Genomic DNA, 18,090 nt, shown 5'->3' on the forward strand with positions numbered 1-18,090 from the left:
AAACCATCACTACGAGTAGGGAGATAAAGCAACCAAAGTCACAACAACAGAGAGCATATAACACACTCTGAAAACATCTCCTGAAGGGCCAGGACCTGAAGAGTGTATGACTCCTTTTTAGTATAGTGCTATCAGGTGCAGGGAACATAGCAAGCTATTAAAACATATAAAGGACAGAAAACTAGCCAAAATGATGAAATGGAAGAAATGTCATCCAAAGAAATGCCAGGAAGAAATGACAGCTAGATAATTGCTCAAAACAGATGAAAATAATATATCTGATCAAGAATTTAGAGTAATTGTCATAATATTAATAGCTGGGCTTGAAAAAAAACATAGAAGACAGAAGAGGATCTATTACCACAGAGATAAAGGAATTAAGAAATAGTCATGATGAATTAAGAAATGTTGTAATTGAGGTGCAAAATTAACTAGATGCTGTGACAGTGAGGATGGAGGAAGGAGAGGGGAGAATAAGTGAAATACAAGACAAAATTATGGAAATGATGAAGCTGAGAAAAAAAAAGACAGATCAAAAAACACTAGACCATAAGGAGAGAATTAGAGAACTAAGTTATTCAATGAAACATAATATCCATGTCATAGGAGTTTCAGAAGAAGATAGAGAAAAAGGAGCAGAAGGTTTACTTGAACAAATTATATCTGAGAACTTCCCTAATCTGGAATTTAAATCCAGGAGGTACAGAGAACTCCCTTCAGATTCAAAAAGAGTATGTCTTCACCACAGTATATAACAATGAAACTGGCAAAATGCAAAGATAAAGAGAGAATTCTGAAAGCAGTAGGGGAAAAAAGGTCCTTAGCCTACAGTGGTAGACACATAAGTTTAGTAGAAGACCTGTCCAATGAAATTTGGCAGACCAGAAGTGAATGGCAGGAAAATTCAATGTAAATAGGAAAAATATGCAGCCAAGAGTCACTTATCCAGCAAGGCTTTCATTCAGAATAGGAGAGATAAATGCTTTCCCAGGCAAACAAAGTTGAAGGAGTTCATGACCACTGAACCAGCCCTGTAAGAGATCCTAAGGGGAACTCTGTGAGTGGAATGCTACAATGTTACAAATGAGCAGAGACGTCATCACAAGCATGAAACTTACAGATAACACAATGACACTAAATACCAGTCTTCCAATAATAACTGAATGTAAATGCAATAAATGCTCCAATAAAAAGGCATGGAGTATTAGAATGGATAAAAAACCAGGATCCATCTATATGTGGTCTACAAGAGATCAATTTTAGACATGAGAACAGTTTAAGATTGAAAATGAGGGGATAGAGAACTATCTATTATGCTACTGGAAGTCAAAACAAATCTGTAGCAGCCATAGTTATGTCAGACAAACTAGATTTTAAATTAAAGGCTGTAACAAGAGATAAAGAAGGGTATTATCATAATTACAGAGTCTACCCATCAAGAAGAGCTAACAATTGTAAATGTTTATGCCCCCAACTTGATTAAATCCAAATATATAACTAAAATAATCACAAATAGAAGGAACCTTATTGATAAGAAAACATTAATTTCAGGGGGCTTTAATACTCCACTTAGAGCAATGGGGAGATCATCTAGGCAGAAAATCTATAAAAAACAATGGCCTTGAATGATACACTGGACCACATGGACTTGACAGATATATTCAGAACTTTTCATCCAAAAGCAGCAGAATAAAACATTCCTTTTGAGTGCACATGGAATATTCTCTGAGATGGATCACATACTGGGGCACAAAACAGCTCTAAATAAATATAGAAAAATTGAGATCATACCACCCATGCTTTCAGAGCATACCACTATGAAACCTGAAATCAACCACAGGAAAAATTTGGAAAACCTCCAAATTCATGGAGGATAGCAAACATCCTACTAAAGAGCTAATGGGTCAACCAGGCAATTAAAGAAGAATTTTTTAAAAAATATATATGGAAACAAATGAAAATGAAAACACAACAGTCCAAACTGTTTGGGATGCAGCAAAGGCAGTCCCAAGAGGAAAATACATTGCAATCTGTCCTATCTCAAGAAACAAAAAAAATCCCAAATACAAAATCTAACAGCACACTTAAAGGAACTAGAAGCAGAAAAAAAAGCATCCCTAAAGCCAGAAAAGAATAGAAGTAATAAATATTATTGCAGATATAAACAATACAGGATGAAAAAAAAGAAAAAAAGAAAGAAAAAGAAAAAGAAATCAATTAATCTAAGAGCTGGGTTTTTTAAAGAAAAAACAAAATTGATAAACTCTAGCCAGACTTCTCAAACAGAAAAGAGAGAGAACTCAAATAGTTAAAATCATGAATGAAATAGGAGAGATCACAATTAACACCAAATAAATACAAACAATTATTAGAGAATAGTAGGCAAAATTATATGCCAACAAACTGGACAAACAGGATACCCACACACTACCAAAACTCAAATGGGAAGAAATAGACAATTATAACATATCCAAAACCAGTGAAAAAATTGAATCATTTATCAAAAATCTCCCAACAAATTAGAGTCCTGTCCAGATGGTTTTCAAGGAGAACTCTGCCAGACTTTAAAGTTAATACTTATTCTTATAAACCTGGTTCAAAAAATATAAATGGAAGGAAAACTTCCAAACTCATTCTATAAAGTCAGCATTACCTTGATTCCCAAATCAGAGAGACCATGCCAAAAATGAGAATTATAGGCCAATATCCCTGATAAAAATGGATGCAAACATTCTCAACAAGATACCTAAAAATTGAATTCAACAGTATATTAAAACAATTATTCACCATGATCAATTGGGATTCATTCCTTGGCTGCAGGGCTGGTTCAATATTCAGAAATCAACAATATGATACAAGAAAACAATATGATAGAAGAAAAGATAAAAAACATATGATCCTGTCAATAGATACAGAAAAAAAATATCTGAGAAAATAGAGCACCCTTTTTTCCCAAAAAGGGTTTTATTAATTACTTGATCATTATTAATTAATTAATTTATTTTTAACTTACATCCATGTTAGTTAGCATATAGTGCAATAATGTTTTCAGGACTAGATTGCAGTGATTCATCCCTTAGGTATAACACTCAGGGCTCATTCCAAAAAGTATCTTCCTTAATGTCTCTTACCTATTTAGGTTATTCACCCACCCACAGCCCCTCAGCAACCCTCAGTTTGTTATCTGTATTTAAAAGTCTCTTATGTTTTGCCTCCCTCCTTGTTTTTATATTCTTTTTTGGTTCTTTTTCCTTATGCCCATCTGTTTTGTATCTTAAATTCCTCATATGATTGAGGTCATATGATATTTTTCTTTCTCTAGGTGACTTATTTCACTTAGCATAATACTCTCTAGTTCCATCCACATTGTTGCAAATTGCAAGATTTCATCCTTTTTGTTTACAGCGTCCTTTCTTAATAAAAACACTCAGGAAAGTCAGGATAGAAGAAACATACCTTAACTTCATAAAAGCCATATAGGAAAAGCCGACAGCTAATATCATCCTCAATTTGTAAAAACTGAGAGCTTTCCCCTGAGGTTAGGAACATGACAAGGATGTGCACTCTCACCACTGTTGTTTAGCATAGTGTTGGAAGTCCTAGCCTCAGCAATGAGACAACAAAATGAAATAAAAGTCATCCAAATTGTCAAAGAAGAAGTCAAACTGTCACTTTTCTCAGATGACATGATACTCTACATGAAAAACCTGACTCTACCAATAATCTGTTAGAACTGATACAGGAATTTAGCAAAGTCACAAGGTATAAAATAAATATGCAGAAAATGTTTGAATTTCTGTAAATCAATGGTTAGGCAATATAAAGAAAAATCAAGAAATTGATCCCATTCACCATTGCACCAAGAACCATAAAATACCTAGGAATAAACCTAACCTAAGAAGTAAAATGGCTGTGTGCTGAAAACCATTAAAAAAAAAAAAACTTATGAAGTAAATTAAAGAAGACACAAAGAAATGGAAAAACATTCCATGCTCATGAATTGGAAGAACAGATATTGTTAAAATATCAATACTACCCAAATTAATCTACACATTCAATGCAATCCCAATTAGAATTGCACCTGCATTCTTCTCAGAGCTAGAACAAACAATTCTAAAATTTGTATGGAACCAGAAAAGATTCTGACTAGCCAAAGTAATGTTGAAAAAGGAAAACAAGTGGGAGGCATCACAATTCCATACTTTAGCCTCTACTCCAAAACTGAAATTATCAAGACAATATGGTATTGGCACAAAAGCAGAAACATAGACCAATGGAATACAATAGAGAACCCAGTACTGGACCCACAGATTTATGGCCAACTAAACTTTGATAAATCAGGAAAGAATATCCAGTGGAAAAAAAGACAGTCTCTTTAGCAAATGGTGCTGGAAGAATTGGACAGCAATATGCAGAAGAATGAAACTGGACCACTTTTATATACCATACACAAAAATAAACTCAAAATGGATGAAAGACCTAAATGTGAGACAGGAAAACATCAAAACCCCAGAGGAGAAAGCAGACAACAATCACTTCAACCTCAGTTGCAGAAACTTCTTGCTCAGCACGTCTCTGAAGGCAAGGGAATTAAAAGCAAAAATTAGCTATTGGGACCTCATCAAGATAAAAAGCTTCTTTACTGCAAAGGAAACAATCAACAAACTAAAAGGAAACTGATGGAATGGGATAAGATATTTGCAAATGACATATTAAATCAGGGTTTAGTACCCAAAAAGCTATAAAGAATTTACCAAACTCAACACCCACAAAAACAAATAATCCAGTGAAGTAATAGGCAGAAGACAGAATATACATACACTTTTCCTAGGAAGTCATCCAGATGACCAACAGAAACATGAAAAGATGGGCAAAATCTCTCATCATCAGGGAAATATAAATAAAAACCACACTGAGAAACCACCTCATACTGGCTAGATTGGCTAAAATTAAAAACTCAGTATCAAAAGATATTGGCAAGGATGTAGAGAAACAGGAACCCTCTTACACTGTTGGGGGGAATGAAATCTTGTGCAGCTGCTCTGGAAAATAGTGTGGAGGTTCCTTAAAAAATTAAAAGTAAAGTTACCCTACGACTGAGTAATAGCACTACTAAGAATTTATCCAAAGTATACAGAATGTCTGATCCATAGGGGCACATGTACTCCAATGTTTATAACAGTATCAACAATTGCCAAATAATGGAAAGAGCCCAAATGTCCATCAACTGATGAATGGATAAAGATGTGCATTATATATACAATGGGATACTATTGGAAATGAGAAAGAATGAAATCCTGCCATTTGTTACAACATGGATGGAACTGGTGGTAATTATGTAAAGTGAAATAAGTCAGTCTGAGAAAGACAGATACTATATGTTTCCATTCATATGTGGAATTTGAGAAACATAACTAAAGACCATAGGGGAAGGGAAGGAAAAATATAGTTTCAAACAGAGAGGGAGGCAAACCATAAGAGTCTCTTAAATATAGAGAACACTGAGGGTTGATGTAGTTGCAAGGGAGAAGGGGAAATAGGTGATGGGCATTGAAAGGGGATACTTGTTGGGATGAGCACTGGGTGTTGTATGCAAGAGATGAATCATGGGAATCTACTCCTGAAACCAAGAGCACATTGTATACACTGTATGTTAGCTATCATGACAATAAATCATATTTAAAAAAAACACACATTAACATTACTATACTTGTGACAAATAATTCTCTTATAATAAATAAAAATCTTCAAATACAATATTTATTTTCATCATTTTCTCCTCTTTTTGTCCTACAGATCCCCACACTGACTTTGCCATGTATCCTTTCTTTAAAATTTTTAAATGTTTATTTTTTGAGAGAGAGGGAGAAAGAGCATGAACAGAGGAGGGGCAAGGGAGAGGGACACACAGAATCTAAAAAAGGCTCCAGGCTCTGAGCTGTCAGCACAGAGCCTGATGTGGGGCCTGAATCGTGATTTGGGGTCTCATGACATGTGCTGAAGTCAGATGCTGAACTGACTGAGCCACCCAGGCACCCTACCATGTGTCCTTTCTATCCATTTATTTTCTACATAAGCATATATATGTGAGATTGGCAACATTCTGAGGAGTGACAAGCACAAGGAGAAACTGATACCTTGGATGATAAACCAAATGGGATTCATGGTCTAGGTTCTAGAGACAGACATTATTTCAATTCACCATTTCTTGTGAGATATCTGTCAGCTAGCAACTGAAATCAGTAAAAATAACTCTTGTTTTTGATAATTTTCTATGTTTTTTTTTAAATTTTTAAATGTTTTATTTATTTTTGAGACAGAGAGACACAGAGTACGAATTGGGGAGGGGCAGAGAGAGAGGGACACACAGAATCTGAACTGTCAGCACAGAGCCTGATGTGAGGCTCAGACTCACAAACTGTGAGATCATGACCTCAGCTGAAGTCAGACATGTAACTGACTGAACCAGCCAGGCGCTCCTGATAGTTTTCTATTTAATATTGTTATTTCAAAAGAGGTACTGACCTAGCCACTCAGGTGCTCCAAAATGACTGTGTAATTTTTAATTGATGATCTAAAACATATATGTAAGTGTTTGTATATATATTTTATCTCTATTTTGGTATATGTGTTTGCTTCCTTCAAATTTTCAACCTCAAGTTCTTATTCTAATTATCTTAAACCAATGTGACTTCCCAAACTAAAGCACAATAGAAATGACACTTTACTTATTGATAAAAGGTCATACAAATGTTTATCCACTATAGAAAAAATATATATTGTGGCTTGGTATTTTTTTTAGTAATGGGGATATTTAAAAATACATATAATGTCATCAGGAGTTTATATTATTTCTGGGAAATAGTGAAACATATAATCAAAATTATGTGTGAGTAAAGAGGGAACTTAACACAGAATAGATTGAAGATAGCTTCCTGAGAGGTTAAGATTAAATATTGAGGGACTTTAGAAAACTCTTAGTTATAGGAAAATAGAAGAAATGTGTCAATAACAGGCTACATGAGGTATTACAAGAATATGTTTAAAGAATTAATGAGGGGTAGAAAGATTTGGAGACAAAGAAAGAGAGGGATGAAAGATGAAGCTGGAGAGATAAGAAAGGACAAGAACTAAAGACTGTTGTTGACAAGCTGTAATACTTCAAATAAGGACATTTGCATATCCAAGAAGTTTGGGGAGATCATGTGGGCAAACTATTTCTTTGAACAATCACTTTCAGTAGTTATTGGAATGTCTGAGCTCTTCTCTACCTGTGATATTAATTTTATGAGGTAGACACCATAATTATCCCAATTTAACTGATGGGAACTGAGCACAAGAAGGTCAATACTTGCCCAAGATCATGATGCTGCTAAATGGCACTGCCAGGATACAAATCCAATTTGAAAGATGGGAGAAAACACCAAATTGTTAAAACAGGCTTTCCCTAGGCAATAGGATTAGGTGAAGCTTAGGAGCAACTTCAAAAGATTCCACAAAGACATTATTACCTTTTGAATACTTTTGTGCACTCAGGTATTCATTTTCATGAAGTAGCACAATGACATTTATATTGAAATAAGAAATACAAAACAAGACAAAATGTGACTTTTTCCAAGTTCTCCACATTAAGAGTTAGAAACGGATAAACTAGAATATCCTTCTAGGTCTGTCAGTCATAGGTCTTTGCCATTAAGACCTTCCTGATCAGCAGTGATATCTCAATATATCAACTTTGGAGGAAACTGACCTGCCATGGAGACAAGCACCACCTTCTCCACATTGAGTATTAGGTTCCTTATAACACAAGATACTTCTGTTCTTGAACTTCTATCCATTGTGATAGATGATTCCACATGAAACAGTCCATTTTCTTCTATTCTCTTTGTCTCAGAGGCTGGTGCCAAGTGCAATCCTTGAGGGTCCTTCCATTGTATCTCAGGCTCTGGAAACCACCCAGTGGATATGCAGGTCATCTTAATGTCTCTGTTATTGCCAGGCTCAATGTGAATATGAGGAGCCATACCTGAGACTAGGAGAGCCAAAGAGAGACAGAGAAAGTATGTATCTCCAAAAGTTTTCTTGCCAGTTTACATTTTAATTAATTTCTATGAAACTCAGTTTTCTTATTTATAAAACAGGAGTTAGAAAAATAACTGCAAAGAACTTTAGAGAAAAAAAATCAGCTGTATCAACATTTTAAAAGTACCCACATACAAAACATGTCTGTATTCTTTTCTTTTCCTCCCTCACATTTGAAACATTACCTAGTATTTTATCTGATGATTCTTAAAGTTGAGTAGACAAACACTCTATGATTTCATTTGCAGCCACTAAATTTAAAGGAACACAACAGTTTGTGGTTTTCTGTAGCAAATTGGTAGTCATTTTACAAATATCTTTTAATCTCTAATTCTAAAGAAGCTATTTTTAATAAGAACTTCCTTTAAGTTTGGAAATGCTATCAACATCAATGTAGTCCAAACAAACTAGCTATAGGTGGCTACAGAAAACCTGAAATATTGTTAGAAAATGGATTTCTTATTTTAATCAATTAAATTTATATAAGCAAATGTAAATTCAAATACCACATGCAGCTGGTAGCTACCATTTTGGATAGAACAATTTGGGGAATAGTGTTTTAATTATACATATGCCAGTTCATGTTACAACTGCATGTTCTAACTCCCACTTACATTTAGGAGTAGCCTTGATATGCTGGTGTAACTGTTGTAAAAGGGAGATGATGTGTGTGCCTTCTAGAATATTTCCCTCAAAGGAAGGAGATATACTTTTTCCTTCATTCTTTCTCTCTCTCAAGGGCTGGAGTAGAATGGCTTTGGGTCATTGTCAAAAGTGAATTTTCTGGATACGGAAAAAACATCAATATAAGAGAAATACGTGAATTTCACGGTTTATACTCACTCCTCCGGTTCTAGATCTTTTCTTCCTATAACTCAGAAGAATAGAAACTGGTTTAATCTACTATGTGTTGAAGTTCATTGTATAGTAGTGTAGCATTGTACAGTATTATGTACAATAACCAATGCAGTCTATAACAAAACAAAGAATCAAATTTCCTAGGATACAACTTGGGTTTAATTTTGGGTTTTGGGTTTGATTTGGGTTTAATTTTGTCTTCTGATAGATATGTTAACCCCTAAACTTCAAAATCTATGCGTTTATTTGGAAACCATTCTGTACATGTATTAGTAAAGATGAAATTATACGGGAATAGGAGGGTCCTAATCCAAAATGATTGTGGCCTATGTAAACAGAAAGAAATTTGGAAACATAAACACAGGGAAAAGGTCCCTGTGAAGATGGAGGCAGAGATGGGAAAGATTCTATCAAATCCAAGAAATGCCTAGCACCGCAAGAAACTGGAAGAGGCAAGGAAGTATTTTCCTTATATTATTCCCTGGGACGATAACCCTGATGATGCTTTGATTGTGGACTCTGGCCTCCAGAATTGTGAAAATATAAATTTCTATTGTTTTTGGGCCATCCAATTTTTGTTGATTTTTGACAGTCCTTCTGTGAAGTTGATGAAGGAAAATTATCTAATGTCATATGATATTGCATGGATGGCCATACCCCGAAGAAGTACCATGAGGTGACTAGCATATAGTGTTTCAAACCAGTGATGACTTAGCTGGCACTATGGTACCATCCAGTGCTGGTACTCATACATGGAATTTTCAGAATACAGTGGCTTTGAAAATCAGTAGAGAAGAATAGTTGTGAGGATAAGCTATAGAGTCAAAGAGTTACACTTGTACTAGCTGGCACAACTGAACCAATATGTCTAACAACTCAATCTCTCTGTGCTTCCATTCATGTTTTGTAAAACCAGGATTAAGAGAGTGTCAACTCATATGAATGGTCTACAAATTCCTTCATATAAAGTGCTTATGGGGTTGTATTGAATAAATATTATTCATCTTAAAGAGTTAATTAACTAAAAGTACAAAGAAAAGATGTTTTTCCTTGCTGGGATCCTTCCAATTGAAAGGCCATCATCCCATTGTATTTCTTGTATTCAGACTACTTGCTAAGAGTTGGAGGGAAATGTGGTTGAGGATGGGTAGTTTATAAAAACAATTATATTTAGCAGGTCTTTGTAGAAACACAATAAATGTTTAATTTGATTCTGATTTTCTGGAGAGAGAAGAGTAAAGTTGTACTTCGAATTACATCATTCTGTTTGCCTTATTAAATGTGGGGGTTAAGGGTAGAACAACGTCTGAGTCCAGCATCAATTAAAAATAGGAGTGGAAATTAGGGGTGGTGGGTATGGATAATTTCACAGGCTTGAAACATGTATTCCAAGTGTTGTCTTAGCCATTAATGTTCTCTTATGAATGATCAAGTCAAGACAGAGGAGTCAAAGTGGAGAAAAGATTATCAGCAGGAGAGGAAACCAGGTCACCATTGTTCTATCATCGTGGGTTTCTAACTGGCATAGTTGAGGCCTACATAGTTTCTGACATAGCACAAGCTGACTTTAAAACATTTTTTACCTATTTCGAGAGTCTAGTATTTTTTATTGTCTTATGACCATGACAGGGAGAGAACACCTATGGTTTTCACCATTATGAGACCATATGATTATGCTACTTAATATAAGGGCCTTCAATTTTATTTCTTATCTTTTAGAAAATATTTTGGTTAAGTTTGCAACCTATACTTGTGGTTTTGATAATAATTATTAACTGATGGATTTGCTTACCTGTACCTACAAGTGTAAAACTAGCTTGATAGTAGAAGACAGTGATGCTTATTGATTGTAAGTAGAATTTAATGTAGGGGTACTTGTTCACTACAACCTCCTGGATATTGAAACAGCAAAGGGAATGAGTTGGTTGTTTTGACTCAAGGTATAGAAGAATCTTTTCTCTAGAAGAGGGTACAGTACTATGGATTTGCCTGCAGAGACTGCATTTTTATCACAAAGTGATTACTGACACTGGGGAAAATGTCACTCCTCCAGGAAGGAGAGACAGATTAAAGAAATTCATGCCATAAGTCACAGTGTCTAAGCAAATCACAGGAAAATATGAGTTATTCAGCTAGAGAAAATCAAGGGCTTGGTATAAAAATCTGGCACAAATGAAAACTATAATGCTACACAGCACTAGACACTACATTGCAGTAGTTACGGGACTGAATGTAAAAGGATCCATCCTAGGAAGAAGTACAGAAGGTCATGGATAATTCATCTGGAGGCAGTAAGAGCACTGAATCAACATAGCACTTTATTTTTCTGATGTATCATGAATTAGGATAGCAGGTTCAAAGATGAGATGAGTCCCATTATGATCAACAAAATGTTGCAAAAAAAAGCAGCTCACCTACAATTAGGGAGCACAAAGACATTTTGGGGGGAAAGTCTAGATTCTTCAAACATATTTATGATCACTTATTATGTCAATATTTATATACAAGTTTATATTATAATAGGCCAAAAGGTGATACAATTTCTTAAGAATTTAGAACTACATCTTTTTTTCATTAATTTCAAATGTGAAAGGTTGTTATCTACAAATATTGGACTTGGTTGGAATATAAAATCCAGATATTTCTACCTCCCACAGGAAAAAGAGAAGGGAAAACAAATTTCTTTGGATGGCTTGAGGGCTTCTGGACTTCATAAAAAGATGTGTAGAATTCAAGGGTATTGCTTGTAATATATGTCCACAATGCAAATTAAAGAGCTTGACACAGGGTTTATAGTAGTTTAATTAAAAAATATATCCTTGGGTAGGAAATAAAAGTTATCTTGCATATATGACTTGGAAAAATCATATCAGAAAATCTGTATCAGAAAATCTCATCTACGAGGCACAGGAGTTTGTGATGAAGATTCTAAAAATTGTGTCAACAAATTACCATTCTTGAAGCTCAAAAAAATTTCAAGCAGAAGCACGATGTTAGAATTTTGTGTCAAGAGCTTCAAGATATGAAATGCATTCTTCTTAAAGACTCTGGGGTAAAATGGAAGAATAGTGGAAAGGTGATTTCTATTTAGTGGTAGAATTACTCTGCACAAAGAACAAGTAAGTCAGAGATAAAGAAAATTGAGATGATCCTGAGTTATGACATATTTTTATTGAAGTAGCAAGCGACTCCCAGATTCAAAGCCCTTGATAAAGGTTTATTCAAGTTTCAGGAAATGTTTGTAGGATTCTAGAAGTGGTTGTCTAACAACTGGAATACTTCACAAGTTACAATAGAATGAAAGATCCCTGCTCAAAAGGCAAAAATTAATGAATGGATGAATATAATTGGTCTCATGCCTCTTAGGTTCTGATTAAATGCTTCCAGTGGAGTTACACTCGTTTGCATACAATAGACCCCTGCAGCAAGGATCCCCAGTATACTTACATAAAAAGCAGATATACTGTAAACTCAGGAAGGAATATCAGAAGGAGGTTACTATTCTTACCATGACTCAGCAGAAACATTACCAGAGGATGTGTGGATCAAAGTGTCTGGTTACAAAAATGTTGACTCAGAGAGGTATTTAAAGCTTGCAGGCAAGTGTCTTTGCAATTTACCCCCTTTAATATCTGAAGAATTATATAAGAGCACACCCTTTATTGTAAAAATACGAAATCAGGGTTACTTATGCATATGAAGAATTGTTACTAAATAGGAGGCAGGAGCATTTGCACACAGGTCAGGGAGTTCTGGAGGAAAGCAAATTTCCTTCCTTTTGGAGGAAGGTCAATATCATTTCTCTTAAGTCCATTGTAAGAGAGATGATGCAAAAACTCTTCATCTGAACTCAGTGCAAGGTCCTAAATTGTTTATAGAAAAAATGTTGTTTCAGTCTCAGCGTATTGTTGAATTACAGTCCTTCCTTACACTTTCACTCTTGCAGTACAATTGTGTGTGTGTGTGTGTGTGTGTGTGTGTGTGTGTATAATAACAGAACAGGAGTGAGATATAAGGGGATAAATTATGCAGGATCTGAATAAACAATGATGTCATATTAAGAATAGGCAAGACCACATTTCACTGGGCTTTACCCAGAGTGGGCAGCAGTGAAGTGCAGAAACCTAGACTGGATGGCAGACTGGTCAGACATTTTCTGCTTCTTTTTACTTCCTTCTGAGACTTAGAAGACAGACTAAGTTACATTTCTGGGGTTCTTCTGAGATAGAACATACAATAATCCCTACTCTTTCTTTTCTTAAAAGTAATTATGTCGACAAAGATAAAAATGGATTTTCACTACTACCCAAGAACGGTGGGGCACACTGATTAGATTTGTTTTACATATTTAACTTTCTTGACATTCAATCATAGTGTTTGTATAGATTTAGCTACCTCTATCCATATACACCAATACTTTAGACTGCTGATGAAAAAAATAATACAATTTGTGTAGGAGTTTTCATTGCAGTGACTTACCTGTGACCAACATTTCAAATTGTACTTCACTGTAGAATGTGGAGCTTTCAAAGAACACCCATATTCCCCTCCATCTGAAGGTCGGATGGGGTAGATCCTTAGGGCAACGTGCCCTTTGGTAATATTGTCCTTCAGGAACTCTGTCCTCCCTTGGTACTCTGGTATCTGGTGGTCCAAATGATCCTGGGAAGTCCTATATTGATGTACCAGGCCTGAAAGATCATTTCGGTACCATGTCACCTCCATGTCTTGAGCATCCATTGATGGGCTGAGGTGACAGGACAACACAGCCTCCTCCCCAACCACAGCAATGACTGGTGCTCTTGGTCCTATCTCATGAAATTGCCCTGGAAGTAATTTTTAAAACAAGAGAATCATCACTTAGACAGTGATAGCATGGTAGTGGTCATCTAATCAGTAAAAAGTTACATCAGTTTAATTAACATAGCAAGCTGTGGTTAATTAATGAACAGATTTAAAATAAAGATGCCCAAATACACTGTCAGCATAAGGGATAATACAGGACATGATGACAATGTAGAACAATCATATGATCTTAACAACAATTTAATTGTGTTTTCCCTTTTCCTAGGATTGAAATTCAAATTATATAAATCACATTGTTTATGTCATAAAAATTACATGTGTTAGAGAATATTATTCTCATTTTACAGATGAGAATATTGAGTTGGTCAATAACTACTAACTGAGTCTGTGATTAATGAATTGAGCGAGTGAATGATAAATTGTCACTAAATACTTAATTACAAAGGAATTATTTAAGAATGCTAATAGTAACATACAAATGTTTCCTTGCTTTAAATTATGTACTATATATGGGGTGCCTGGGTGGCTCAGTTGGTTTAACATCCGACTTTAGCTCAGGTCATGATCTCATGCTCCATGAGTTTGAACCCCACGTCAGGCTCTGTGTTGAGAGCTCAGAGCCTGGAGCCTGCTTCAGATTCTATGTCTCCCTCTCTCTCTGCCCCTCCCCTGATCACTCTCTCTCTGTCTCTCAAAAATAAACAAAGGTTAAAAAATTAAAAAATAGGGGCACCTGGGTGGCTCAGTCTGTTAAGCGTCCGACTTCGGCTCAGGTCACGATCTCACGGTCCATGAGTTCGAGCCCCGCGTCGGGCTCTGGGCTGATGGCTCAGAGCCTGGAGCCTGCTTCTGATTCTGTGTCTCCCTCTCTCTCTGCCCCTCCCCCGTTCATGCTCTGTCTCTCTCTGTCTCAAAAATAAATAAACGTTAAAAAAAATTTAATAAAAAAATTAAAAAATAAAAATAAACTATGTACTACATAATATAACTAATAATGAAATACAATATGAAGCTATTAAAATTATGTTTAGAAAAAATAGAACAATATTTATAATATCTCCCATTTTAAAACATAAGTATGACATCCTGTGTACAACATAAATTTTCTAGAAAATTACATCATTAAAAAATAAATTTGAGGGCATTAAGATGGCTGAGAAGTAGGAGTGCTGGGATTTTTCTTGACCCTCAAACACAGCTGTATTGAGATCATGTCACTTGGAACACCCAGGGAATCAATCTTTGTAATGGCAAAAGGATATCAACAGTTGGAGGAAGACAGCTTGGCAGGATTGAGGTGTGTATATGTGATTTGGAGGAGATAAAACAGCACAGCAAAGGAAGGGAGGGGAACCTTTCTGTGTAGAGACAAAAGGGAGAGAAAGAGATAACTGGAAAAAGTCAACATCAAGTTAGCACATGAGGAAAACCTCTCTGGACTACAGACTAGGGAATAAGAAATAAGGAGAGTGTCAGTTTCTATTTTGCAAACAGTCTTAGGAGCTGAAACTCAGAGGTTTCAAAAGTGCATGATTTTCTCCAGACTGAAGCTGGGAGTCCTGGTGTGCACTCTGGGGAGGAGGGAGCTGGCATCAGAGCACTAGCACAGATCTCAAACACCCAATGGACAATCACAGTCCCCCTCCTTGAACACTGCAAGAAGAGGGTTTATTGCCTCCCCAAGGACAAAAGACCCTGCCAGATGCCAGGCAAAGGCCTTTCATCAGCAGGGCAGAGTAGCTCTACCGCAAAACAGGGTCCATGCAGTGCCAGTTCCCATAAGATTGTGGGTTCTGAATCCCAGCCAAGCACCTAAAAGGCATGGAAGAACTGTGGAGCAGGGCAAACTGACATCCCTCACTACTCTGTGAGGGCTGCCTAAAAAGCATGGTTTGAGACACCTGGTCTGGGGAGGAGAGATTGGGTTGTTGCCAATTTTCTCCCTATCACCAACACCTTGGGACTTCGTAGAGTAGCACAGCACGCCCCACTTCCCTTCATCCCTTGTAGGAGGGACTACCTACACCAAACCGTACCCTTCTGTGCCTGGCAACTGCCTATCTTCTGGAGCAAGACTGACACTAATCCAACCAGAGGACCTCTTCCAGAAGAGCACAGCCACCTGTTCCAGTCACCAACTGATAACTGTTTTTGTTGTTGTTTTTTTCTTTTTCTTTTTCTTTCTATTTCTTTTCTGTTCTTTTCTTTGTGATTCTTTTTGATATATATATATATATATATATATAGGCATATGATTTAGGCATGTATGATTTAGGCATATATATATATATATGGCATATATGCATATGCATATTTATTTGATTTGGCAGTTTTTATTCTCTTATTTTTCCACCTTTTCTCTTTCTTCTTCATTTTCCACTCTCTTTTTCGGATTTAGCCTTATAGTTGTTGTTTTTTTGTTTTGTTTTGTTTGTTTGTTTGCTTGTTTTAATTCTCTGGTATTCTTTTCTCCCCTTTTATTTATATATATATATTTTCTTTTTAGAATCAGGTTTTGCACCCATTTTCCTTTTCTCTAAGGCTACTTCAACAAACAAATCACAGCACACCTGGTTACAGGCCCAAACACTCTACCACTACAAGCAAGGAGGTGCTCTGCAGATGACTGACCAGTGGGATAGAGCAGCCAAAAATGCAACAACAGAGTGCACACAACATTTGCAAAAATTCTCAAATATATACCAGCAAATCAAATTCAACCGTATATTGAAAGTATTATTCACTATGATCAGGTAGGACTCATTTCTGGGCTGCAGGGTTGGTTCACTATCTGCAAATCAATCAACGTGATACATCCTGTCAATAAATTCAGAGAAAGCATTTGACAAAATACAGCATCGTTTCATGAAAGAAAAAAAAACTCAAAAAAATCTGGATAGAAAGAACATTCCTTAAAATACTAAAAACTATATATGAATTGGCCACTGGTAATATAATCTTCAATGGGGAAAAACTGAGGGTTTTCCCCTAAGATCCAGAACCCAATAGGGATGTCCACTCTCACTACATTTCTTCAACATAGTGTTGGAAGTCCTTACCTCAATAATCAGACAATAAAATGAAACAAGAAATAAAAGGCACCCAAACTCATTAAGTGGAAGTCACTGCTTTTTTACCTCATTGCTTTTCCCACAAAAAATTTTGTTTCCTGCAATGTCTCCTTTCTAGTTATTATCTTTATTTATTTGTTTAAAGATTTCTTTTGAATAATTCTTATGAAGCTCGTTTATCTGGAATACTATCTCTCAAATTCTTAACGATAATTTTGCTAGATAGAGTATACTTGGTTGTATTATTTTTCTTTTTTCCTTTTAGCATTTTCATATATCATGGCACTCTTTTCTGGTCTACAAAGTCTACTAAAAAGGTAGCTGATAGTGTTATAGTGATTCCTTTACATGTAACTAATCACTATTCTCTTACTGCTTTTAGTATTCTGTCTTTATGTTTCATTTTTGACATTTTAATTATAATGTATTTTGATGCATATCTCTTTGCCTCTTTATCATTTCTGGAATTTTGTGTGTAACCTGGGCCTCAATGTCCTTTTTTCTTTCCCCAGGTTATAGAAGTTTTCAGCTATTATTTCTTCCAGTAACTTTTCTGCCCCTTTTTCTTTCTTTTGTCTCCTTTTGGAACATATAGAATGTGAGTATTAGCATGTTTGATGTCATCCCTGAGGTCTCTTAAGCTATCTTTATTGTTTATTTCTTTTTATTTCTCAGTTTTGGTGAATTCCACTCCCCTGTCCTCCAGAATGCTGAAACATTCTTCTATACCATGTAATCTGCTGTTTATAAACTCTTGTGTATTTCTTTTTTTTCATTTTTGCTATTTTATTATTTGGTTCTGATTAGTGTTTTCTTATATTTTCTATATATTTGTTAAAGTTCTTACTGTATTCATCCCTTCATCTCCTGAGTTTGTTAAGCATCTTTACAACCTTTATTTTGAACTCTTTTCAGTTAGATTACTTGTCACAGCTCTTGGCAGGGTGTGCCCTCTGGCATTAGCAGACTGGAGAGAGAATGTCTCCTGGCAGGTCTGGGAGCACTAGGGCTGGAGGAGAAAGCAAAAATGGCTGCTTCCAATGTCTGAGTCCCTAATGACAGTCTTCTGCCTTTTTGGTAGGCACTACAAGATGAAAAACTGGCTCTCCACATATACGGTCTATACACTTTCTGATATGGAATTTTTGTTCTGGTTTCCATGTCAGATGAGCCTATGTGAAAACCCTTTAAAAGAAGGTTTTCCTTTCCCTATAGTTTTATCATTTTCCTGGATGTACTCCCTATTGGTTTTCAAATACAGAGGCTTGGGGGG

At 35.8% G+C, this 18,090-nt stretch overlaps 1 protein-coding gene across 6 annotated transcripts in view; it reads right to left on the reverse strand.

The window, feature by feature from the left end:
* LOC128314802 (butyrophilin subfamily 1 member A1-like) overlaps positions 1-18,090 on the reverse strand; it is a 367,358-nt gene that overhangs the window by 334,227 nt on the left and 15,041 nt on the right. For 2 of the 6 annotated variants that reach the window (XR_008296877.1, XM_053218514.1), the window contains exons 2-3: positions 13,420-13,766; positions 7,751-8,032 (exon numbers count right to left, since the gene is read on the reverse strand). Coding sequence is in view for 5 of the 6 variants with exons in the window: in XM_053218514.1 (XP_053074489.1) it covers positions 7,751-8,032; positions 13,420-13,432 (295 nt within the window). In the remaining variant the exon portion in view is untranslated. Of the gene's footprint in view, positions 1-7,750; positions 8,033-8,696; positions 8,866-13,419; positions 13,767-14,479; positions 14,692-16,490; positions 16,564-18,090 lie in introns of those variants that run through there. The other 4 variants (XM_053218535.1, XM_053218528.1, XM_053218524.1 and 1 more) reach the window with 4 other exon arrangements.

Source organism: Acinonyx jubatus, chromosome A1 (genome assembly GCF_027475565.1).
Source record: "Acinonyx jubatus isolate Ajub_Pintada_27869175 chromosome A1, VMU_Ajub_asm_v1.0, whole genome shotgun sequence".
NCBI classification, from domain to species: domain Eukaryota; kingdom Metazoa; phylum Chordata; class Mammalia; order Carnivora; family Felidae; genus Acinonyx; species Acinonyx jubatus.